The 23,684-nt window shown below is 60.2% G+C and overlaps 1 protein-coding gene across 1 annotated transcript in view; it reads left to right on the forward strand.

The window, feature by feature from the left end:
* The first annotated feature begins 1,825 nt into the window (after positions 1-1,825).
* Positions 1,826-23,684, forward strand: part of ATP6V1B1 (ATPase H+ transporting V1 subunit B1) — a 28,006-nt gene continuing 6,147 nt past the window's right edge. Inside the window, exons 1-9 of the mRNA XM_066185136.1 lie at positions 1,826-1,956; positions 10,710-10,765; positions 13,506-13,604; positions 16,046-16,139; positions 18,964-19,041; positions 19,406-19,545; positions 20,528-20,629; positions 20,720-20,817; positions 22,324-22,447. Coding sequence (XP_066041233.1) covers positions 1,857-1,956; positions 10,710-10,765; positions 13,506-13,604; positions 16,046-16,139; positions 18,964-19,041; positions 19,406-19,545; positions 20,528-20,629; positions 20,720-20,817; positions 22,324-22,447 — 891 coding nt within the window. The 5' untranslated portion in view covers positions 1,826-1,856. The remainder of the gene's footprint in view (positions 1,957-10,709; positions 10,766-13,505; positions 13,605-16,045; positions 16,140-18,963; positions 19,042-19,405; positions 19,546-20,527; positions 20,630-20,719; positions 20,818-22,323; positions 22,448-23,684) is intronic.

The following is a 23,684-nucleotide window of genomic DNA, read 5'->3' on the forward strand; positions in this document are numbered from 1 at the left end:
CCTTCTTCCCAGCCCGACTCCAGCCGGGGATTTTTCCAACCTGGAAAATTCCTGGGCTCCGCGGGAAGGATCCGGTGGAGAATTGACCCCCTCAAGACCCCCCAACCTCCGTGGCTGGAGAGGATTTGGGGACATTTCGAGGAAAACAACGCCTCGATTTTGGGATGTGGGATTATCCTTGGGGTTTTCCTGCTTCCTCCTTTCGCCCGTCTGACCCCAAAAGCTGCTCCCTCCAAAATCCCAAATCCTTCCCAAAGTTCCTTTCCCTGTCTCGGGGGTTTGGGGACAGCGTGGGGACACCCCCAGTTTGTCCCACTCCGTGCCGGGGGCTCCTCCGGTCTGGGATGATTGGAAAACCAACAGCTGGGTGTAAAATTTTAAGGAAAAAAAAAAAAGTTTTTTTTTTAATGGTTTCTAATCTTAATAAAAGTCACGCCCTGCCTCCTGCCGCCTCCTCCGTCCGCTGTGGGGTCCCTCGGCCCCGGCTCGGGGTGTCACCGGCCCCGGGGGTGACGCCGCAGGGTGACATTTCTGAGGCCACCGTTGCCCGCTCTGCTCGGTCCTCAGAGCCCGCGACGAGCCGTGCACTCCCTGTCTCCTGTCCCTATTCCTTATCCCAATCCCTGATCCCTGTTCCTTTTTCCTTGTCCTTTATCTCTATCCTATCTCTTATCACTACCCCGCTGTCCCTATCCCCAGCCCTTATTCCTTATTCCCTTGTCCCTATCCCTTATTCCTTATTCCTATTCCCTATCCCTATCCTCATTTTTATCCCTTATCCCCATCCCTCTTTCACTCCCTCTCCTTCTCCCTATCCCTGTCCCTGTCCCTATCCCTTTCTCTTTCCTTACCTCCTACCCCTTATCCCTGTCTTTTATCCCTCTCCCTCTCCCATTCCCCCTCCCCCTCCCTATCTTTATCCCATTCCCCATCCCTATCCCCATCCCTCTCTCTCTATCCCTATTCCTTATCCCTGTCCCGATCCCTATCGTATCCCTCTCTCTCTCCCTGCCACTGTCCCTATCCCTATCCTTATTCCTTATCCCTCTCCCTGTCCCTGTCCTGATCCCTTATCTCATACCCTTTCTCCCATTCCCTATACCATTCCCGTTCCCGTTCCCATTCCCCATCCCTCTCCATATTCCCATCCCTATCCCTTTCCTTATCTCACACCTTATCCCTGTCCTTTATCCCTCTCCCTATTCCCACCCCTATCCCTTATCCCAAACCTTTATCTCACATCCCTTATCCCCGTTCTTTATCCCTCTCCCTTTCTCTATCCATATTCCCATCCCTATCCCTTATCCCTATCTCTTTCCTTATCTCATACCCTTTATCCCTATCCCATTCCCATTCCCACTCCCTATCCCATTCCCTCTCCCTCTCTATCCTTATTCCCATCCCTATTTCTTATCCCTATCCCTTCCCTTATCTCCTACCCCTCACCCCATTCCCATCCCCTTGATTCCATTCCCTATCCCATTCCCTCTCCCTTTCCCTTTTCCTTTCTCCACCCATATTCCCATCCCTATCCCTTATCCCTATCCCTTTCCTTATCTCCTATCCCACATCCCACATCCCACATCCCACATCCCACATCCCATTCCCTGCCCCCATTCCCAGCTCCGGCCGCTCCCTCCCTCCCGCTGTTTACAGCCAACACGGGGACACCTGTGCCGCCGGTGTCACCTGTGCCGCCGGTGTCACCTGTGTCGCCGGTGTCACCTGTGCCGCCGGTGTGGCGGGCGGGGCGGGACCGACGTGGGCCGGGCCGGGGCTACAAAACCCGGCGGGACAGGGACAGGGACAGGGACAGGGACAGGGACAGGGACAGGGACAGGGACAGGGACAGGGACATGGCCGCCACCAAGGTGACAGCAGCGGCGACAGAGCTGGCGGCCGCCCGCGAGCACGGGCTGGCCGTGACCCGCGACTTCCACAGCAACCCCCGGCTGAGTGAGTGGGGGACACCGCGGGGACACCGCGGGGACACCGCGGGGGGAGCCCCGGGGAGGGGGGTGGGGACATCCCTCTGTCCCCGAGCAGAGCGGTGGTGGCGGCAGGGACCGGGGGGTGACACCGGGCAGGTGTGCGAGGGTGGCACTGGAGCAGGTAAAGGGACAGGTAGGTGACACCGGGCCAGGCAGGGGCGACAGGAATGGGTGAGTGGCACGGGGACAGGCAGGGAGGGACTGGTGGGTGACACTGGGACGGGGGGGGTGACACCGGGTCAAGACGGGACAGAGGGGTGGCACTGGGGCAGGCGGGGGTGACAGGGCTGGGTGGGTGACACTGGCTCAGGAGGGGGCAGCTGGGTGGCACTGCGGCAGGCAGGGTGGCACAGGGGCCACGTGTGTCCCTCGGAGAGGGGACAGAGGGACATTGTGGCGCTGCGGGACTGTCCCCTCCTGGAGACCGCACCCTGGGGACACCTGTGGGGCGCTGTGGTGACACCCCAGATGCGCAGGGGTGTTCAGGGTGTCCCTTCCCGCTGTGTCCCCATCCCACGGCGACATCGTGACACCTGGCACCGCGCCGGCGCCACACCGGGATGAACGATCCCCCTGTCACCTTGTCCCCAAACCCTTCTTGTCACCAAGTGCGTCCGTTGCGACCTTTGTTCTTTCCCCGCGGCGAGTTTAGGAGTCGCCTCCTCGAGATGTCACCTCCCCTTGTCCCCAACCGGGTGGCTCCGGGCTGGCACGGTCCCTTCCCGAGCCGAGCTGGCCCTGCCCGGCCACCCGCCGTGTTTGCTGTCAACAGCTGTCACCCTCGGGTGACACCTGCCCGGGTCACCTGGCCGAGCGCCAGCCCTTGGCTCGGGTGTCACCCGCCTGTCGCTTTGCCAGGAGAAACCGACTCGATTTCTTCCCGCTGCTGGCGGTTTGTCCCCTTCGAGGGACGCGTCTGTCCCCTCCCCTCTGCCCAGCCGAACGTGGGGCACCGCCACCCAGGCGGGGACAAAGTCCTGTCCCCCGGTGTGTCCCTGTCACCCAGGTGGGCAGCTGGAGGTGGGGACAGGCGGGTCCCAGTGCCCCAAAATGTCCTGGGAGGTGACAGGAAGGACACAGCGAGGTGGCACGGCTGGGGGGGGCGGGGACCTGGCGGTGACAATCGCAGGGGTGGGGACACCCCCTGAACATGGGGGAGGGGCAGCTCGGGGCTGTGGGCGCCTGAGCTCATGGGGGTGCGGGGAGCCCCCAGTCTGGGGTCACAGTTTGGGGTCACAGTCTGGGGTCCCGGTTTGGGGTCACAGTTTGGGGTCACAGTGTGGGGTCCCGGTTTGGGGTCACAGTTTGGGGTCACAGTGTGGGGTCACAGTGTGGGGTCACAGGTTGGGGTCACAGTGTGGGCTCCCGGTTTGGGGTCACAGTGTGGGGTTCCAGTTTGGGGTCACAGTGTGGGGTTCCAGTTTGGGGTCACAGTGTGGGGTCCCGGTTTGGGGTCACTGTGTGGGGTTCCAGTTTGGGGTCCCAGTTTAGGGTCCAGGTTTCAGGTCCTGGTTCAGGTTCCCAGTTTGGGGTCCCAGTTTGGGGCCCCAGTTTCGGTTCCCAGTTTAGGGTTCCAGTTTGGGGCCCCAGTTTCGGTTCCCAGTTTAGGGTCCCAGTTTAGGGTCCCACTTTAGGGTCCCAGTTTGAGGTCGCATTTTAGGGTCCCAATTTGGGGTCCCAGTTTAAAGTCCCTCTATGGGGTCCCAGTGTGGCACTGGGCACAGGCGCAGTGTCACTGTCCCCAGCCGCAGCCCAGTGCCCAGAGCTGGGAGAACTGGAGGGGTCAAACAGGGCTGAGGGATGGACAGGGATGGATGATGGATGGATGATGGATGGATGGATGATGGATGGAGGATGGATGATGGATGGAGGATGGACGATGGATGGATGATGGATGGATGGATGATGGATGGATGGATGGATGATGGATGATGGATGATGGATGATGGATGATGGATGATGGATGGATGGTGGATGATGGATGGATGATGGATGGATGATGGATGATGGGTGGATGATGGATGGAGGATGGATGGAGGATGGATGGAGGATGGATGGAGGATGGATGATGGATGGATGATGGATGGATGATGGATGGATGATGGATGATGGATGGATGGTGGATGATAGATGGATGATGGATGATGGATGGATGGATGATGGATGGATGATGGATGGATGATGGATGGATGGATGATGGATGGATGGAGGATGGATGGATGGATGATGGATGATGGATGGATGATGGATGGATGATGGATGATGGATGATGGATGGATGGATGATGGATGATGGATGGATGGATGATGGATGGATGATGGATGGATGGATGATGGATGGATGGATGGATGGATGATGGATGGATGATGGATGGATGATGGATGATGGATGATGGATGGATGGTGGATGATGGATGGATGATGGATGATGGATGGATGGATGATGGATGGATGATGGATGGGTGGATGATGGATGATGGATGGATGATGGATGATGGATGGATGGATGGATGATGGATGGATGGTGGATGGATGGTGGATGGATGGATGGATGGATGATGGATGGATGATGGATGATGGATGATGGATGGATGATGGATGGATGATGGATGGTGGATGATGGATGGATGATGGATGATGGATGATGGATGATGGATGATGGATGATGGATGATGGATGGATGGAGCAGGAGGCACCACACCCAATTTGTGCCATGCACCCCCAACCCAGCAAAGTGACTTTGGTGGGACACTGCCACCTCCCTGCTGTCCCCATCATCCCTGACACTCCATCATTCCAGACACGGGATGCTGCCTCTGGGACCTGTCCCTGGTGGCCTTTGGGACACGGGAAACATCAGAGGAAGATCCAGGAACACCTCCAAGCCTTGACCACCCTGCCCTGTGGTGCTGTGACCCCACAGTCCCACATCCCACAACCACCCCCTACCCTTCCCTTCCCACCCACATTCTTTAGGATCCATCCCCACACCTCCTCCTCTCCTCTCCTCTCCTCTCCTCTCCTCTCCTCTCCTCTCCTCTCCTCTCCTCTCCTCTCCTCTCCTCTCCTCTCCTCTCCTCTCCTCTCCTCTCCTCTCCTCTCCTCTCCTCTCCTCTCCTCTCCTCTCCTCTCCTCTCCTCTCCTCTCCTCTCCTCTCCATCCCTGTTTTATTTTTTTTTTTCCTCCAGCAAAACCCACGGCGAACCCGGCGATTTAATTTCCTTTTTTTTTTTTTAATTGTTTCCCCTTTAATTTTTTTTTTTTTCGCTTTTATGTTTTTTTTTTCCCTCTCCCTGGCTTCACGCTTGGCTGGGGCCGCCTTTTCTCGGGCTAGCCCCCCCCCCCCCCCGCCCATTCCTCACATGACCGGTGCAGGTGTGTCTGGGAACCCGCGCGGGGCCCTAATTAGTGGCATAGAGTGTTAATCCCCCGCCGGGCTTTTCACGGCCCCTGCCAGGCCGGGGCCAGCCCCGCGGGGTTGACAGCGCGGCACAAAGTGACACGAGGGACAATGGGCAGGTTTGGTGGAGGAGGCGGCCGGGGCCGCTGGTGGGGCGGGGGGAAGAGGTCACTTTAGGGATGGTCGGAAAAGTCCCGCAGGGGTGGGCCTCGGGGAGCTGAGAGGGATTCGTGCTGCGGGGTTGTGGGGTGCGGCAGATTTGGGGGGGGGGGGGGGGGGGTCGGAATCGGGAATTCCCTGCAATCTTAAAAATCCTGGAGTAATTTGGGTTGGGAGGGAGTTTAAATCCCACCCGGTGACACCCTCAGGGTGCTCCAAGTGCCGTCCCAGCTAACCTTGGACGCTTCCAGGGATGGGGGATGCATCCAGAGCCCTGTGCCAGCACCCTCTGCCCCTCCCTGCCCCTGCCCAGGGGTGCCAGGGGCGGGGTCCCCCCTCTGTGCCCTTCAGGTGGGGGCTGGGGACACCGGGGACCCTCCCTGTGGCCCGGGGTGGCTCAGGGCCAGCTCTGGACCTGCAGGGACAGCCCTGCACCCACAGCTTTGCTCTGGGACGGAGGATTTGGGGGATTTGGGGGCTGTTTGTCCGTCCTGCTTCCTGTCTCTGCTCCAGGGGTGTCCCGAGCCATTCCCCAGCTCTGGAATTTGGGTGTGGGGGTTAAGCGTCACTCATTGCACACCCAACCCAGAGGACGAGGTGACAAAAAAGGGGGAATGGCTTCCCACTGGGAAAGGGGAGACTTGGGTGGGATTTTGGGAAGGAATTCCTGGCTCCGAGGGCGACGAGGGGCAGGAATTCCCAGAAAAGCTGCGGCTGCCCGGTTGGACATTTGGGGTTTGAATCCACCGGTAGAACGGCACCCACCTTAAAATCCCTTCCACCGCCCCAAAACCCCCCTCGAGGGACACTGGACGCACTTTGGAGCCGAGCCCTGCAGGGGCCCGGGGCCCGGGAGGATCCGCGGGGGGCTGCGGAGGGCAGGGCGGGCCAGCGGCAGCAATTAGCGGCGGGCGGAGCCGCCTCGGGTCCCCCTTTTGTCCCCGGGGGCCGCGGTCACCGCCGCGCGGCGGGGTCAGCGGTGCGTTGAGTGTCAGCGCTGACGGAGATGGCATGTGACAGCAGCTGTGAATTTGGGGCTGGGGGTGTGGAAAGGCCAGCTTGAAAGAGTTTTTCTTTTCTCCCCCTCGCTTCCACCCCGCCGCCCCCCCCCGGCCCTCCGCGGCCGTGCCCCCGGCCGGCAGCCGCAGCCCACCCAGCCCGCCGCGGCTGCGGCTTCATTATCGCGGCGGCGGCTTTCCGGTGCTCGCCCCCGGCGCTTCTCGGCCCTCCTCCTCCTCCTCTTCTTCTGGTTCTTCTCTTCCTCCTCCTCTTGTTCTGCTTCTTCTCCTCCTTTTCCTCCTCTTCTTCCTCGTCCTTCCTTTTCTTCTTCTTCTCTTTCTCGTCATTCTTCACCTCTTCCGCCTCTTCCCTCCCTCGTCGTCTTCTTTTTCTCCTCTTCCTCCTCTTTCTTGTCCTTCTCTTCTTCTTCTTCATCTTTTTCTCCCGCTCCCTCTTCTTCTTCTCTTCCTCTTCCTTCTCCTCCTTTTTCTTCTCCTTTTTTTCTTCTCCTCCTCCTCCTCCTCTTCTCCTCTTTCTTGTCCTTCTCCTCTTCTTCTTCTTCATCTTTTTCTCCCGCTCCCTCTTCTTCTTCTCTTCCTCTTCCTTCTCCTCCTTTTTCTTCTCCTTTTTTTCTTCTCCTCCTCCTTTTTATTCTTCTCATACTTCATCTCCACCGCCTCCTCTTCCTCCTCGTTCTTATTGTTTTCCATTTTATTTTTCACCTTTTCTCTTTTTCTTTTCTCTTTTTCTTCTCTTCTTTTCTTCTCCTCCTCCTCTTCCTCCTCCTCCTCACTCCCCATCCCAACCCCATTCCAGGCTGTCCCTTGTCGTTGCTGTCATGATTTCCCCTCTGTCACGACAGAACATCCCAGAGCCAGACATGGACAAGGGGCTGGAAGTGTCCAAGGCCAGGCTGGACATTGAGGCTTGGAGACACCTGGGATGGTGGGAGGTGACCATGGATAGAACCGGATGGGATTTAAATCCATCCCGTGCCAAACTGTTCCATGATATCGGGATGTCCAGAAGTTCCTGCCCATGGATAGATGGGATGGATGGATGATGGATGGATGGATGGATGGATGGATGGATGGATGGATGGATGGATGGATGATGGATGGATGGATGGATGGACGACAGAGGATGGATGGATGGATGATGGATGGATGGATGGATGGATGGATGGATGGATGGATGGATGGATGGATGGATTTCCGCATCACCCAAGATCTCAACCAATGATCCGATGTCACCCCCCGTGACACCAGTGCTTCCAGAGCCTCCCACATTCCCGATGGGAAAACCCATCCCAGTGGAGCAGAGGACAACCAGGACTGTCCCCAAGGGGGTGGCATCTCCTGGGACCCAGCTGGACACCCCCGTGCCGGGACAAGTGACATTCCCAATGTCCCTGTCCCATGTGGGTGGCCCAGGGGCTGCCGAGGGGACGGGGGGCAGAAGAAAAAAATCCCAGAAATTCCAGCCGGGGGAAGGGAAGAGGGAGAAATTCCGGAAAAAAACCACAGAAAATCCTGGGAGGGGAAGGGGAGAAATTCCAGAAATATCCCAGAAAATCCAGCCAGGGGAAGGGAGGAGGGAGAAATTCCAGAAAAGATCCCAGAAATTCCAGCCAGGGGGAAGGGAAACAGGAGAAATTCCGGAAAAAAAAAATTTCCTAGAAATTTCTGCCAGGGGGAGAGGGAGCAATTCCAGAAACGATCCCGGAAATTCCGGCCGGGGGAAGGAAAGTGGGAGAAATTCCAGAAATATCCCAGAAATTCCTGCCGGGGGAAGGAAAGTGGGAGAAATTCCGGGAAAAAAAAAAATCCCAGAAACTCCAGCTGGGGGAAGGAAAGTGGGAGAGATTCCAGAAATATCCCAGAAATTCCTGCCGGGGAAAGGGAAACAGGAGAAAATCCGGGAAAAAAAAAAAAAAAAAAAAAAAAAAAAAACAACCAGAAACTCCAGCCAGGGGAAGGGAAGCGGGAAAGATTTGGGAGGGAGCGGGAATAAAAGGCCGGATGGTCACTTTGGGAATAAAAGGGGACAAGAGGCGGGGAGGGCGCTCCCGGTGCTCCGGCCCCGCCGGAGGCTGAATGGGCGAGCAGCGGGAACCCGCCCTAATTGGGGAAAGGAAGAGAAGGCTAATTAGCTAATTAGCTCCCGGAGTGGGGCTGGGAGAACCTCGCGGTGGGGCTGGGCAAGGCCAAGGGCGGCGGGAGCTGGGATGGGGCACAAATCCGGGCTGGGAGGGGAAGGGATGGGGAAAAGGAGGAAATTCCAGAGCTGTTCCCAGGGTTCTGGAGCCCCTGTGCTCTGGGAGGGTTGGGAATGTTCTCCTGGAGAAGGGAGAAATCCCGGGAATGCTCAGAGTCCCCAAAGGGGCTCCAGGAGAGCTGGAGCGGGGCTGGGGCCAAGGCGTGGAGGGACAGGACACAGGGAATGGCTTCCCACTGGGAAAGGCGAGATTTTTGTGGGATATTGGGCAGCAATTCCTGGCTGGGCTGGAATTCCCAAAGAATCCCTGGGAATGTCCAAGGCCGGGCTGGACCCACCTGGGCCGGTGGAAGCTTCCGGGGGGGTTGGAATTCCTGGGCTTTAAGCTCCTTCCCAACCCGAACCATTTGGGAATCCCGTGATCCCGCCGCGGAAATATCCGGGATCGCCGGCAGTGCCCTGGCTGAGGGAGGGGGGACACCCGAGTGTCCCCTCGTGCCTCGGGGGTGACCCCACAGCGGCTCCGCGGGCTGTGACAAACGGGACCCATCCCTCGGAATGAAACCCCTGGGGCTGTCCCAGGCCATGGCGGGGGGGACAACGGGGACAATGCCACCCCCCCCCGCGGGGACACCCGGGGAGCCCCATGCCCGCAGCCGGCCCGGCCGCTCGGATCCCATTAGGATCAGGTGGGAACGGCCGAGGCCGGAGCGGGAGAGGGGCCAGCGGATGAAAGGGCCCGGCGGGGTCAGCGGGGCCGGGGCAGCGCCGCGCCTCCGACACTTCCCGGCGGGATCAAGGCGCGGCGTGGAGCCGGAGCAGTTCCCGGGAGCTGAGCCCGATCCCGGCGTTCCCGGGAGCTGAGCCCGACGTTCCCGGGAGCTGATCCCGATCCCAGCCTCGGCGTTCCCTGGAGCTGATCCCGATCCCCGTGTTCCCGGGAGCTGATCCCGACCCCTGGTACTTCCAGGAGCCGAGCCCAGTCCCGGTGTTCCCGGGATCCGATCCCAACCCCGACATTCCCGGGAGCGGATTCCAATCCTGGTACTTCCAGGAGTTTATCCCAAGCCCGGCATTCCCACGATCTGATCCCAGCCCCATCTCTCCCAGGATCCGATCCCAATCCCGGCATTCCCGGGAGCTGATCCCAGTCCCTGCATTCCCCAGTGTCTGATCCCAACCCCGGCATTCCCAGCATCCGATCCCAATTCTGACATTCCCAGTGTCTGATCCTGATCCCGACATTCCCAGGATGCGATCCCATCCCGGCATTCCTTGGACCCGATCCCAATCCCGGCATTCCCAGGATCCGATCCCAATCCCGACGTTCCCAGAATCTGATCCCAACTCCAACATTCCTAGGATCCCAATCCCGGCATTCCCAGGACCCGATCCCAATCCCGACATTCCCAGGACCCGATCCCAATCCCGGCATTCCCAGGATCCGATCCCAATCCCGGAATTCCCGGGATTTTCTGCCTCTCCCCGGCTCCCTCCCCGCTTGTCACCCTTGTCCCCTGTCCCCCTTTGTCACTGCCCGTCCCCGGGCTGTCCCTGCGGGGTCACTCCCTCATTTCCCCACCCCGATGTCACCCCCGTGTGTCCCCAGGGCCACCAAGGTCCCCCCAGCCCCGCGGGGTGTGTGGGAATTGTCCCCACATCCCACCGGGCCGGGCAAGGGGTGACAAAGGGGGACAAAGGGGACACTTGTCCTGCTGGCCCTGGTGGCACTCCCAGCTGTCACACGTGGGGACACCTCCGGGAGGTGACACAATGGCAGGAAGCCACCCCTAGGTGACATTTCCTGCAGGACCGAGGGTCTGGCTGTCACCTGGGGTGTCACTGGGACAGGGGATGGGACACAGGATTTGGGGACACTGGGACAGGATTTGGAGGGTGGCACCCGCGGGTGGCCCTGGGGACTGACGGTGTCACCTTCCCCAGCCTACAGGACGGTGTGCGGTGTCAACGGGCCGCTGGTGGTGCTGGACAATGTCAAGGTAAGGACATTTGGGTGACATGGGGACAGCCGTGTCACCTGGGGCTGCCTGGGGACCCCAGCGCTGAGGGTGCAATGGCAGGAGTGTCACCTGTCCTCTGTCCCCTCCCTCCTGTCCCCTGCATTGTCCCCTGTCCCCATGGCTGTCCCCATTCTCCGTTCCACCCCTCCTGTCCCTTGTCCCCTGTCCCCTGGGCTGTCCCCATTCCCCGTCCCATCCCTCCTGTCCCTTGTCCCCTGCCCCCCTGGGCTGTCCCCATTCTCCGTCCCGTCCCTCCTGTCCCCTGCATTGTCCCCATTCCCTGCCCCATCCCTCCTGTCCCTTGTCCCCTGTCCCCATGGCTGTCCCTATTCCCTGTCCCATCCCTCCTGTCCCTTGTCCCCTGTCCCCATGGCTGTCCCTATTCCCTGTCCCATCCCTCCTGTCCCTTGTCCCCTGTCCCCATGGCTGTCCCTATTCCCTGTCCCATCCCTCCTGTCCCGTGTCCCCTGTCCCCTGGGCTGTCCCCATTCCCTGTCCCATCCCTCCTGTCCCTTGTCCCCTGGGCTGTCCCCATTCTCCGTCCCATCCCTCCTGTCCCTTGTCCCCGGTCCTCAGGGGTGTCCTCATTCCTTGTGCCATTCCTCCCATCCCGTCCCTTGTCCCCTGTCCCCCGGGCTGTCCCCATTTCCTGTCGGGTCCCTTGTCCCCTGTCCCCTGCGCTGTCCCCCGGGCTGTCCCCATTCCCTGTCGGGTCCCTTGTCCCCTGTCCCCCGGGCTGTCCCCTCCTCTCCAGGGTCCGAGCTCCCTCCTCTGGACGCGTTGGGCAGCTGAGCCCTGTCCCCGCCTGCACGCGCGGGTGGCGTGTCCCGTGTCCCCATGTCCCTTTGTCGCCGCGCGGGTGGCGTGTGCGCTGACACGGGGACACGGGGGACATTGGGGACACGACGACGTGTGTGCGCTCGGTCCGGGCACCCTGTCCCCCATGTCCCGTGTCCCTCCCTCTGCCCAAGCTCTGTCGCTTGTCACCTGTCCCTTGTCCCCTGTCCCCTTTCCCTGCTCTGTCCCTTGTCACCTGTCCATTGTTCCCTGTCCCCTTTCCCTGCTCTGTCCCTTGTCACCTGTCCTTTCCCTGCTCTGTCCCTTGTCCCCTGTCCCCTTTCCCTGCTCTGTCCCTTGTCACCTGTCCATTGTTCCCTGTCCCCATTCCCTGCTCTGTCCCTTGTCACCTGTCCATTGTTCCCTGTCCCCTTTCCCTGCTCTGTCCCTTGTCACCTGTCCTTTCCCTGCTCTGTCCCTTGTCCCCTGTCCCCTTTCCCTGCTCTGTCCCTTGTCACCTGTCCCTTATCCCCTGTCCCCTTTCCCTGCTCTGTCGCTTGTCACCTGTCCCTTGTCCCCTGTCCCCTTTCCCTGCTCTGTCCCTTGTCCCCTGTCCCCTTTCCCTGCTCTGTCCCTTGTCCCCTGTTCCCCATCCCCTGTCCCCTTTCCCAGCTGGGTCCCGTGTCCCCCTGCTCAAGCTCTGTCCCTTGTCGCCTTTCCCAGCTCCGTCCCCTGTCCCTCATCCTTTGTCCCCTTTCCCTTCTGTCCCTTGTCCCCGTCCCCTTTCCCAGCTTTGTCCCTTGTCCCCTGTCCCCTGCCCAAGCTCTGTCCGTTGTCCCCTGTCCCCTTCCCCTGTCCCCTTCCCCACCTCAGTCCCTTGTCGCCTGTCCCTTGTCGCCTGTCCCCTCCCCAAGCCCGCAGTGTCCCTGCTCTGAGCGGGGCCACCCCACACCCCCCTCGGTGTCCCCCTCCCTGTCCCTGCCCACCCGGGTGACCCCCGCAGGGCTTTTGTCGCCCGCTGTCGCCTTTCCTTGGCCGCTGTCATTAAGTAATTAATTAAGAAATAATTAAGGGCGCTCCCTCGGCTTCGCCGCCCTTTATCCAAAGGAATTAAAGGCCAAAGTTCGCGGGGATGGAGCCGGGAAGGAGGAGGAGGAGGATGAAGATGAGGTGGAGGAGAGGAGGATGAAGGGGAGGAGGATGAAGATGAGGTGGATGAGGAGAAGGAGAGGAGGATGAAGAGGAGGAGGAGGAGGAGGAGGAGGATGAGGAGAAGGAGAGGAGGATGAAGATGAGGAGGATGAAGAGGAAGAGGAGGATGAGGAGAAGGATGAGGATGATGATGAAGATGAGGTGGATGAGGAGGAGGATGAAGAGGAGGAGAGGAGGATGTAGAGGAGGAGGAGGATGAGGAGAAGGAGAGGAGGATGAAGAGGAGGAGGAGGATGAGGATGATGAGGAGGATGAGGAGGATGAGGATGAAGAGGAGGAGAGCCCTGAGCGCGCTGGCCAGCAGCGACACTGGCCATTGTCCCCTCAGAGCAGGACGCGTCCCCTCAACACCAAAGTCCCCTCCGTGCGGTGTCCCCACGAGCGCCACTCGGCGCTGGTGACATTCTGGTGACTCTGGCTGCGACAACGTTTGTTGTCACCTACTTGGGAGCGGGAAAACCCCCCTCGACACCCGGGAAACTGAGGCACGGAGCGGGGCCAGCTCCAGGACGGGACAGCGACAGCGACAGTGACAATGCCACCTCCCGCCACCGCTTTGCTGCCCGATGTCCCCTCCCCTCAGGGTTGTCCCCTTCAGGACCAACGGGGGGGGGGGGGAGAAACTGAGGCAGCGCCAGCGGGTCAGGCAGGGCCGGGAGGGGACAGGGAGGGGCTGAGGGGACAGAGGGGACACCGCCACCCCCACGTGGCGTTGTCGCTGTCCCCGCAGTTCGCCCAGTACGCCGAGATCGTCAACTTCACTCTGCCCAACGGCACCACCCGCAGCGGGCAGGTGCTGGAGGTGATGGGCGCCAAGGCCATCGTCCAGGTGGGGGACACGGGGACGAGGGGGGCACGGGGACACGGCGACACGGGGACTGGGGGGCTCGGGGGGGTGGGCACACGGGGACACAGGGATATGGGGACACGAGGGCACGGGGACATGGGGACGTGGGGACACGTGGGCGCTGAGCGGCCCGGGGCTCTGTCCCCCTCCAGTGGCGGCTGTCGGGCTCGTGTCCCCGTGCTCCTAAGAGGCGGGGCTGGTGTCCTGGGACAGGGGACAGTGTCCTGGGGTGGTCAGGGGTGTCCTGGGACAGGGGACAGTGTCCTGGGATAGGGGACAGTGTCCCGGGGTGGTCAGGGATGTCCTGGGAGAGGTGACAGTGTCCTGGGAGAGGTGACAGTGTCCCGGGGTGGTCAGGGATGTCCTGGGACAGGGGACAGTGTCCTGGGGTGGTCAGGGGTGTCCTGGGAGAGGTGACAGTGTCCTGGGATAGGGGACAGTGTCCTGGGGTGGTCAATGATGTCCTGGGAGAGGTGACAGTGTCCTGGGATAGGGGACAGTGTCCCGGGGTGGTCAGGGGTGTCCTGGGACAGGGGACAGTGTCCTGGGGTGGTCAGTGATGTCCTGGGAGAGGTGACAGTGTCCTGGGATAGGGGACAGTGTCCCGGTGTGGTCAGTGATGTCCTGGGACAGGTGACAGTGTCCCGGGGTGGTCAGGGGTGTCCTGGGACAGGGGACAGTGTCCTGGGGTGGTCAGGGGTGTCCTGGGAGAGGTGACAGTGTCCTGGGATAGGGGACAGTGTCCCGGGGTGGTCAATGATGTCCTGGGAGAGGTGACAGTGTCCTGGGACAGGGGACAGTGTCCCGGTGTGGTCAGTGATGTCCTGGGACAGGTGACAGTGTCCTGGGATAGGGGACAGTGTCCCGGGGTGGTCAGGGGCGTCCTGGGACAGAGGACAGTGTCCCGGTGTGGTCAGTGATGTCCTGGGACAGGTGACAGTGTCCTGGGATAGGGGACAGTGTCCCGGGGTGGTCAGGGGCGTCCTGGGACAGAGGACAGTGTCCCGGGGTGGTCAGTGATGTCCTGGGACCGGGGACAGTGTCCTGGGAGAGGTGACAGTGTCCCGGGGTGGCCAGAGGTGTCCTGGGAGAGGTGACAGTGTCCCGGGGTGGCCAGAGGTGTCCTGGGACAGGCCATGTCCCCTCACCCCACACCCCGCACTGTCCCCTCCCTTTCCTCCATCCCAGGACCGCGCTGCCACCACCCCGCAAAGCCACCAGCCCTGTTTGGGGACATCGGCGGCTGCCGGGGTGTCCCCAAACCCGCCAGCCCTGGGGCTCCTTGGGCTAAAATTCATCCTAATTAACCCGGACCCCCCAAAAATCACTCCTAATTAGCCCGGACCCCCTAAAATCCCTCTTAATTAACCCTGATCCCCCAAAAAATTCCTCCTAATTAACCAAGATCCCCCCCCAAAATCTCTCCGAGTTAACCCGGACCCCCAAAAATCCCTCCTAATTAGCCCGGACACCCCCAAAAATCCCTCCTTATTAACCCTGATGCCCAAAAATTCTTTCCTTATTAACCCGGATCCCACAAAATCGCTCCTAATTAACCCGGATCCCCCAAAAATCTCTCCGAATTAACCCGGACCCCCCCCCCAAAAATCCCTCCTAATTAACCCGGACCCCCCCCCAAAATCCCTCCTAATTAGCCCGGACACCCCCAAAAATCCCTCCTAATTAACCCGGACCCCCCAAAATCCCACCAAATTAACCCGGACCCCCCAAAAAATCCCTCCTTATTAACCCTGATGCCCAAGAAAATCCCACCTAATTAACCCAGACCCCCAAAAATCTCTCCTAATTAGCCCGGACACCCCCAAAAATCCCTCCTAATTAGCCCGGACACCTCCAAAAATCCCTCCTAATTAACCCGGACCCCCAAAAATCCCTCCTAATTAGCCCGGACCCCCCCCAAAACCTCGCCCTAACTGGCGCAGCTGGCCCCAAATCGCCACCTGCGCCGGGGGGGACGCCCTTTTAATCCCATTAGGGAGCCGGGCGGGGGGAAAAAGCGGGAGGAAAAGGGATGAAAGGAGGAAAAAACCCCAAATCCGAGGATTTTTGCAGCCTCGGCGTTGTCGGGGGTGACCCGCAGCCCCACCTGGGGGGGGGGGGAGGGGGGGACTCGGAGCGTCACTTGTCACCGACCCCCTCTTGTCCCACCCGGCTCTAATTAAAGCGGCCAGCCGGGGGTTAATTAACGCCGGCGATTAATTAACCAAATATTATCCCGATCAAAAGGATTCCCCCGTGGGTGAGGAACTTCTCCCCAAAGCCCCTCGAGAGGGTTTGGTTTTTTTTTTTTTAACCCCCTGTCCCCTCTTTTATGTCCCCTCCCCCCGGGTGGTGGTTTGGGGTGAGGGAGGGTCAGGGTTAATTAAGCGGCGTTAATTGCCCGCCCCCCGGGCACGGCGCAGGTGTTCGAGGGCACGTCCGGCATCGATGCCAAGGCGACAACGTGCGAGTTCACGGGGGACATCCTGCGCACGCCGGTGTCCGAGGATATGCTGGGTGAGCGCCGGGTGGCCCCGGGAGGTTTTTTGGGGGGTTTTGGGGGGGTTCGGGTTGTGGGGTTGGGGATGTCCCCGGGTCACCTCCGAGGGGTGGCGGTCACCTGAGGGAGAGGGGGAGCGCTCCCCGCGGGCTGTCACCGCATGCCTGGCGGTGTCACCGCATTCCTGGTGGTGTCACTTCATCCTTGAAAGCGTCACCCCATCCCTGGCGGTGTCACCCCATCCCTGGCGGTGTCACCCCATCCCTGGCGGTGTCACCCCATTCCTGGCGGTGTCACCGCATTCCTGGTGGTGTCACCTCATCCCTGGCGGTGTCACCGCATCCCTGGCGGTGTCACCGCATCCCTGGTAGTGTCACCTCATCCTTGAGAGTGTCACCGCATCCCTGGCGGTGTCACCGCATCCCTGGCAGTGTCACCTCATCCCTGGCGGTGTCACCCCATTCCTGGCGGTGTCACCCCATTCCTGGTGGTGTCACCGCATTCCTGGTGGTGTCACCTCATCCTTGAAGGTGTCACCCCATTCCTGGCGGTGTCACCCCATCCTTGACGGTGTCACCCCCTCCCTGACAATGTCACCCCATTCCTGACGGTGTCACCCCATCCCTAGTGGTGTCACCGCATTCCTGGAAGTGTCACTGCATTCCTCGCGATGTCACCCCACCCCTGGCGGTGTCACCCCTTCCCCGGAAATGTCACCCTATCTCTGGCAATGCCACCCATCCCCGGAGGTGTCACCGCATCCCTGAAAACGTCCCCGCAGTCCTGGAGGTGTCACCTCATCCCCCGAGGTGTCACCCCGCCCCTAACAGTGTCACCCTATCCCTGATGGTGTCACCCCATCCCTGGAAGTGACATCCCATCCCCGAGGTTTCATCGCATCCCCGGAGGTGTCACCCTATCCCTGGCGGTGTCACCCCATCCCTGACAGTGTCACCCCACCCCTGGCGGTGTCACCCCCCCCCTAGCAGAGTCACCCCATCCCAGGAGGTGCCACCCCACCCCTGACAGTGTCACCCCATTCCCGGGGGTGTCACCCCACCCCTGCCGGTGTCACCCCCCCCCCCCCGACAGTGTCCCAGGCCAGCCTGGACACCTCTTGAAGCCACCTGGGACAGCGCAAGGTGTCCCCACGGCAGGGAGGTGACACCCACGGGACTTCATGTCCCTTTCCCCCCACAACCACTCTGGGCTCCAGCTGAGATCCCCCCCTGCCCCCCAACCCCCCTCCCCAGACCCCGCGGGGGTCACTCTGGGTCTGGCCGCGGGGGTGGCCCTGTCCCTTCGGTGACCGTTTGTCCCCCGCCATCCCGTCCCGGTCCCTCAAAGGGCAGCGCAACGGGCGGGCGGGGGGAGTCCCCCCCCGCTCTCGGTGTCCCCCGGGAGTCGCCGCTGCGGTGGCCGCTGACCTTTCGCGCTCGGCGCTCGGCGCTGCCATCACCCTGATGCGCTGTGACACGGCTGACGTGTCCCCGTGTCCCCGCGGAGGGGGAGCTCGGGGAAGCGTGCCTTTGTCGCCGGTCGATCGATGCCACCGCGCCTCTCCCAGGCGGTCGATGAGGCTGAGAGGGAGCGGCGAGGCCGTGTCACCTCCCCGGGGACGGCTTTGGGGAGGGGGTTGGTGGCACCCCGCTCAGCCACGAGCTGGGGACTGCGGGAGGGACACGGGGATGGGGACAAATTTCCTGTCCCCTGTGCCTGTATGGGGGTCTCGGTGCCATCCCCTGCCCAGGAGTCGAGGGACCTCGAGGGGGAGGTGATGGGGACATGGGGACAAGGGGACACAGAGACAGGGTGATGGAAGTGGCTGGGGACACGGGGACACGGGGACGGGGTGATGGGGACACAGGGACAGAGTGATGGGGGTGATGAGGACATGGGGACAAGGGGACACAGAGATAGGGTGATGGAAGTGGCTGGGGACATGGGGACATGGGGACAGAGTGATGGGGGTGATGGGGACATGGGGACAAGGGGACACAGAGACAGGGTGATGGAAGTGACTGGGGACATGGGGACACGGGGACAGAGTGATGGGGGTGATGGGGACATGGGGACAAGGGGACACAGAGACAGGGTGATGGAAGTGACTGGGGACATGGGGACACGGGGACAGAGTGATGGGGGTGATGGTGACATGGGACAGGGCGATAGGGACGTGGGGACAGGGTGATGGAAGTGGCTGGGGACTTGGGGACAGGCTGATAGAGGTGACTGGGGACATGGGGACACAAGGACAGGGTGATGGGGACAAGGTCTCCCACCCCTGTATGGGGGTCTCGGTGTCAACCCCCTGCCTGGGAACCGAGGACCCCAAGGCAGAGGTGATGAGGGCGGCTGGGGACATGGGGACACGGGGACAGGGAGATGGAAGTGGCTGGGGATGGGGACAGGGTGACGGGGACATGGGGACACAGGGACGGGGTGATGGGGACAAAGTCCCCTGTGCCTGTTTGAGGGTCTCGGTGCCATCCCCTGCCCAGGAGTTGAGAGAACCCAAGGGGGAGGTGATGGGGACATGGGGACACAGGCACAGGGTGATGGAAGTGGCTGGGGATGGGGACAGGGTGACGAAGGTGGCTGGGCACACGGAGGGGACGTGTGGCTCTTGTCCCCACGTGCTGGCATCTTCCTGCCGCAGGGGCTGCGGTGTCACCCCGCCCACAGGTGACACTTCCTGCCCCACAGCACCCCGGTCCCTGTGTCCCCTCTGGGGGTGGGTGGGGTGTCCCAGGATGGGGACCGTGCCCCAGGGCCACGGGACCGGCAGGTGCCACCCCTGGTTGGTGGCCTCAGGTAGGGACAGTCCCTCTGTCCCCGCAGGCCGGGTGTTCAACGGCTCCGCCAAACCCATCGACAGCGGCCCCCCGGTGATGGCCGAGGACTTCCTGGACATCAACGGTGATGGCTCCGGCTGGGTGGGGTTGTGGGAGGGGCTTGGGGAGGGCCTGGAAATGGGGGTGACACCGTGTCCTGATGGCCACAGCGGGCTGGTGGTGTCACCACAGCCCTCCATCCCTTATCCACATCCATCATCCATCCGTCATCCCTCCATCCGTCATCCCTCCATCCATCACCCATCCATCAATCCATCCATCAATCCATCCATCATCCATCTCCCATCCATCATCCACCATCCATCCATCATCCATCCATTCATCACCCATCCATCCATCATCCATCCATCATCCATCCATCATCCATCCATCCTGGATGTCCCCTCCCAACCCCAACTATCCCATGATTCCTCCTTTTCCCGCTCCAGGCCAACCCATCAACCCCCACGGGCGCATCTATCCCGAGGAGATGATCCAGACCGGGATCTCTCCCATCGACGTCATGAACAGCATCGCCCGCGGACAGAAGATCCCCATCTTCTCGGCCGCCGGGCTGCCCCACAACGAGGTGGGATTGTGGGAAGAGGAGGAGGATGGAGGGCTTTGGGAAGGTGGGATCCTCTCTCCCGGTGGCGGGAAGCTGCCGGCGGCTCGTGCCTCAGTTTCCCCGCTGGCGCAGCGATCCCTGTGCGGTGTGTGGGGCAGGATCTGGGATCCCCAAATCCAAGGGTTGGGGAGTTCCAGCTGTTTCTGATGTCCCCACGGGTGTGGCTGTGACAGAGGGAACAGAGCGGGAGGGGCTGGGAATTCTGGAGTGGGATTGGGATGGGATTGGGATGGAATTGGGATTGGGATGGGAAGGGATTGGATAGGTTTGGGATTGGGATGGGATTGGGATTGGGATTGGGATGGAGATGGGGATGGAATTGGGATGAGAAGGGATGGGATTGGGATTGGGATGGAATTGGGATTGGGATGGGAAGGGATTGGATAGGTTTGGAATTGGGATTGGGATGGGGATGGGTTTGGGACTGGGATGGGATTGGATTGGATTGGGTGGGATGGGATTTGGGAGAGGGATTGGGATTTGGACGGGATTGAGATGGGATGGGTTTGGGATTGGGGTGGGATGGGACTGGGATTGGGATGGAATTGGGATGAGAAGGGATGGGATTGGGATGGAATTGGATTGGGTGGGATGGGTTTGGGATTGGGATGCGATTGAGATTGGGATTTGGATGGGATTGGGATTGGATTGAAATGGGACATGACGTGATAATGGGATGGGATGGTTTGGGATTGAGATCGGATTGGGATGGGGTTGGGATGAGATTGGGATGGGTTTGGGATTGGAACAGGATAGGATTGGGATGGGATGGAAACCAGCGCTGACCACTCAGGAGTGACCACAGGCCAAGCTGGACACAGCAAAGAGGGGACACCCCGCTGGCCCCCGACCCGTGGGGCCCTGTCCCGGTCCCAGGGGGGCCATGGCCGCTCTGGGGTGTCCCTGCTGCCACCCCTGTCCCCGTCCCTGTCCCCTCGCTCAGATCGCCGCTCAGATCTGCCGCCAGGCCGGGCTGGTGAAGAAATCCAAGGACGTGGTGGATTACCACGAGGACAACTTCGCCATCGTCTTCGCCGCCATGGGGGTGAGTGGGGAACGCGATGGGACAACCCGGGTGACCCCAGAACCGCCCTGTCCCCGTGTCCCCTGACCACGTGTCCCGCCCGCCGAGCAGGTGAACATGGAGACTGCGCGGTTCTTCAAGTCGGACTTTGAGCAGAACGGCTCCATGGAGAACGTGTGCCTCTTCCTCAACCTGGCCAACGACCCCACGTGAGGAGCAGCCCTGCCTCCTCCTCCTCCTCCTCCTCCTCCTCCTCCTCCCTTCTTCTTTTCCTTCTCCCTCCTCCTCCTCTTTCTCCTTCTTTCGCCTCATTTTTCCTTCTCCTCTTCCCTCTCATTTTCCTTCTCCTTTTTTCCTTCTCCTTTCTCCTTTTCCTTCTCCTTTCTCTTCCTTCTCCCTCCTCCTCTTTTTGCTCCTTTTTTGCCTCCTTTTTCTTCCTCCTCCTTTTCCCTCTCTCGTTCTCCACCTTTTTTCCTTCTCCTCTTTTCCTTCTCCTCTTTTCCTTCTCCTTTTTTCCTTCTCCTTTTTTCCTTCTCCTTTTTTCCTTCTCCTTTTTTCCTTCTCCTTTTTTCCTTCTCCTTTTTTCCTTCTCCTTTTTTCCTTCTCCTTCTCTCTCCTCCTCCTCCTTTCTCCTTTTGTCTCCCACTTTTTTCCTCACTCCTCCTTCTCCATCCTCCTCCTCCTTCTTTCTCCTTCTTTTGCCTCCTTTTTCTTCCTCCTCCTCTTTCCTCTCTCATTCTCCTTTTTCTTTCTCCTTTTTTCCTCCTCCCTCCTCCTTTCTCCTTTTGTCTCTCTTTTTTTTTCTCCTCATTCTTCCTTCTCCCTCCTCCCCCCTCATTTTCCCTTCTTCTTTCTCCTCCTTTTTCTTCCCTCTTTCTTCCTCCTTCCTCTTCCTTCTCTCGTTTTCCTTCTCCTTTTCCTTTCTCCTTCCTCCTCCTTCTCCCCCCTCTCTTATTTTTTCCTTTCTTCTTCTTCTTTCTCTTTTTCTCCTTCTCCCTTTTCCATCTCCCTCCTCCTCCTTTTTCCTTTTTTTCCCTCCATTTTCCTTCATATTCCTTTATTATATTCCTTTATTATATTTTATTAATATATTATATTCCTTTATTATATTTCCTTCTTACTTCCTTTCTTATTCTTTTCCTTCCTTCTTTTCCTTTCCTTTCTCCCTCCTCCTCCTTTTTCCTTTTTCCTTCGTTCTCTTTCTTTTCTTGTCCGTTTTCCTCCATTTTCCTTTTCCTTTCCTCCCTCCCTCATTTTTTTCCTCCCTCCTTTTCCTTCCCCCTCCCTCTCCTCCTCCTCCTCTTTTCCTTTTTCCTTTGTTCTTTCTTTCCTCCTCTATTTTCCTTCATTTTCCTTTTCCTCCTCCTTCTCTCTTCTCCCTCCTTTTCTCCTCCGTTTTCCTCCACTTTCCTTTACCTTTCCTCTCTCCCTCTTTTCCCTCCTTCTTTCTTCTCTCTCCTCCTTTTCTCCTCCATTTGCCTTCTCCTTCTCTCTTCTCCCTTTCCTTCCTCTCCCTCTCCCTTTCTTTTGCTCTCTCTTTCCCTTTCCTCCCTCTCCCTCTCCTCCCTCTAGGACCCTCCCATCCCAATCCCACCCGGATCACTTTTTGGGGGCTCTCTCCTGGCTCCCCCTGCCCTTCCTGGGGACCCCAAAACTCGGGGAGGAGGGGGGGGTGGTTAATTAGGCTAATCAGGCTAATTGGGGGTGTCTCCCAGGATCGAGAGGATCATCACGCCGCGGCTGGCGCTGACCACGGCCGAGTTCCTGGCGTACCAGTGCGAGAAGCACGTGCTGGTCATCCTGACCGACATGAGCTCCTACGCCGAGGCGCTCCGGGAGGTCAGCCCCGGGTCACCCCGGGGTGACAGGGACAGCCTGGGGTCACCCCGGGGTGACAGGGACGGCTGGGGGTGCTTGGGGTGCTCAGGGTGACAGGGACAGCCCAGGGTCACCCCGAGGTGACAGGGACAGCTGGGGGTGCTTGGGGTGCTCAGGGTGACAGGGACAGCCCAGGGGCACCCCGGGGTGACAGGGACAGCTGGGGGGGCTTGGGGTGCTCAGGGTGACAGGGACAGCCCGCGTTCACCCCGGGGTGACAGGGACAGCTGGGGGTGCTTGGGGTGACCAGGGTGACAGGGACAGCCCAGGGTCACCCCGGGGTGACAGGGACAGCTGGGGATCACCCCGGGGTGACTGGGACAGCCCAGGGACACCCTGGGGTGCTTGGGGTGACAGGGACAGCCCGCGGTCACCCCGGGGTGACAAGGACAGCTGGGGGGGCTTGGGGTGCTCAGGGTGACAGGGACAGCCCAGGGTCACCCCGGAGTGCTCGGGGTGGCAGGGACATCTGGGGATCACCCCGGGGTGACAGGGACAGCCCGGGGTCCCCCTGGGGTGACAGGGACATCTCGGCATCACCCCGGGGTGACAGGGACAGCCCAGGGACACCCTGGGGTACTCAGGGTGACAGGGACAGCTGGGGGTCCTTGGGGGCTTTGGGATGTTCAGGGTGACAAGAACAGATGGGGCTCTCAGGGTTCTTGGGGACTTTGGGGGTGCCTGAGGTGCTCAGGGTGACAAGGACCCCTGGGGGTCCCGTGGTTCTTGGGGAGTTTGGGGGTTTTGGGGTGTTTGGGGTGTCCGGGGTGCTCAGGATTCCCATCACATCTGAGGTTTCCATGGTTTTGGAGGTGTTTGGAGCACCCAGCACACCTGGGGGTTTTCAGGTGCTCGTGTCCCTCATGCCTCTCGTGGTTTTTGGGGTGTCTGGGGTGGGGTTCTCACGTTTTTTGGGGTGTTCGGGACGCCCAGCACACCTGGGATATTTGGGTGCTCGTGTCCCTCGTTCCTCCCGTGGTTTTTGGGGTGTTCTTTGAGGTGCCCGGGGTGTTTTGGGGTGTCCGGGGCGTTGAGGATTCTCATCACACCTGGGGTTTCCATGGGCTTTGGGGTGCCTGGGGTGGGGTTCCCAGGTTTTTTGGGGGGTTTTGGGACACCCATCCCACCCGGGATTTTTGGCTGCTCGTGCCCCTCTTTCCTCCCACGATTTTTGGGGTGTTTTTTGGGGCGCCCTGAC

Source organism: Chamaea fasciata, unplaced genomic scaffold (genome assembly GCF_029207755.1).
Source record: "Chamaea fasciata isolate MVZ Bird 193981 ecotype frontalis unplaced genomic scaffold, bChaFas1.0.hap1 SCAF_6, whole genome shotgun sequence".
Taxonomy (NCBI): domain Eukaryota; kingdom Metazoa; phylum Chordata; class Aves; order Passeriformes; family Sylviidae; genus Chamaea; species Chamaea fasciata.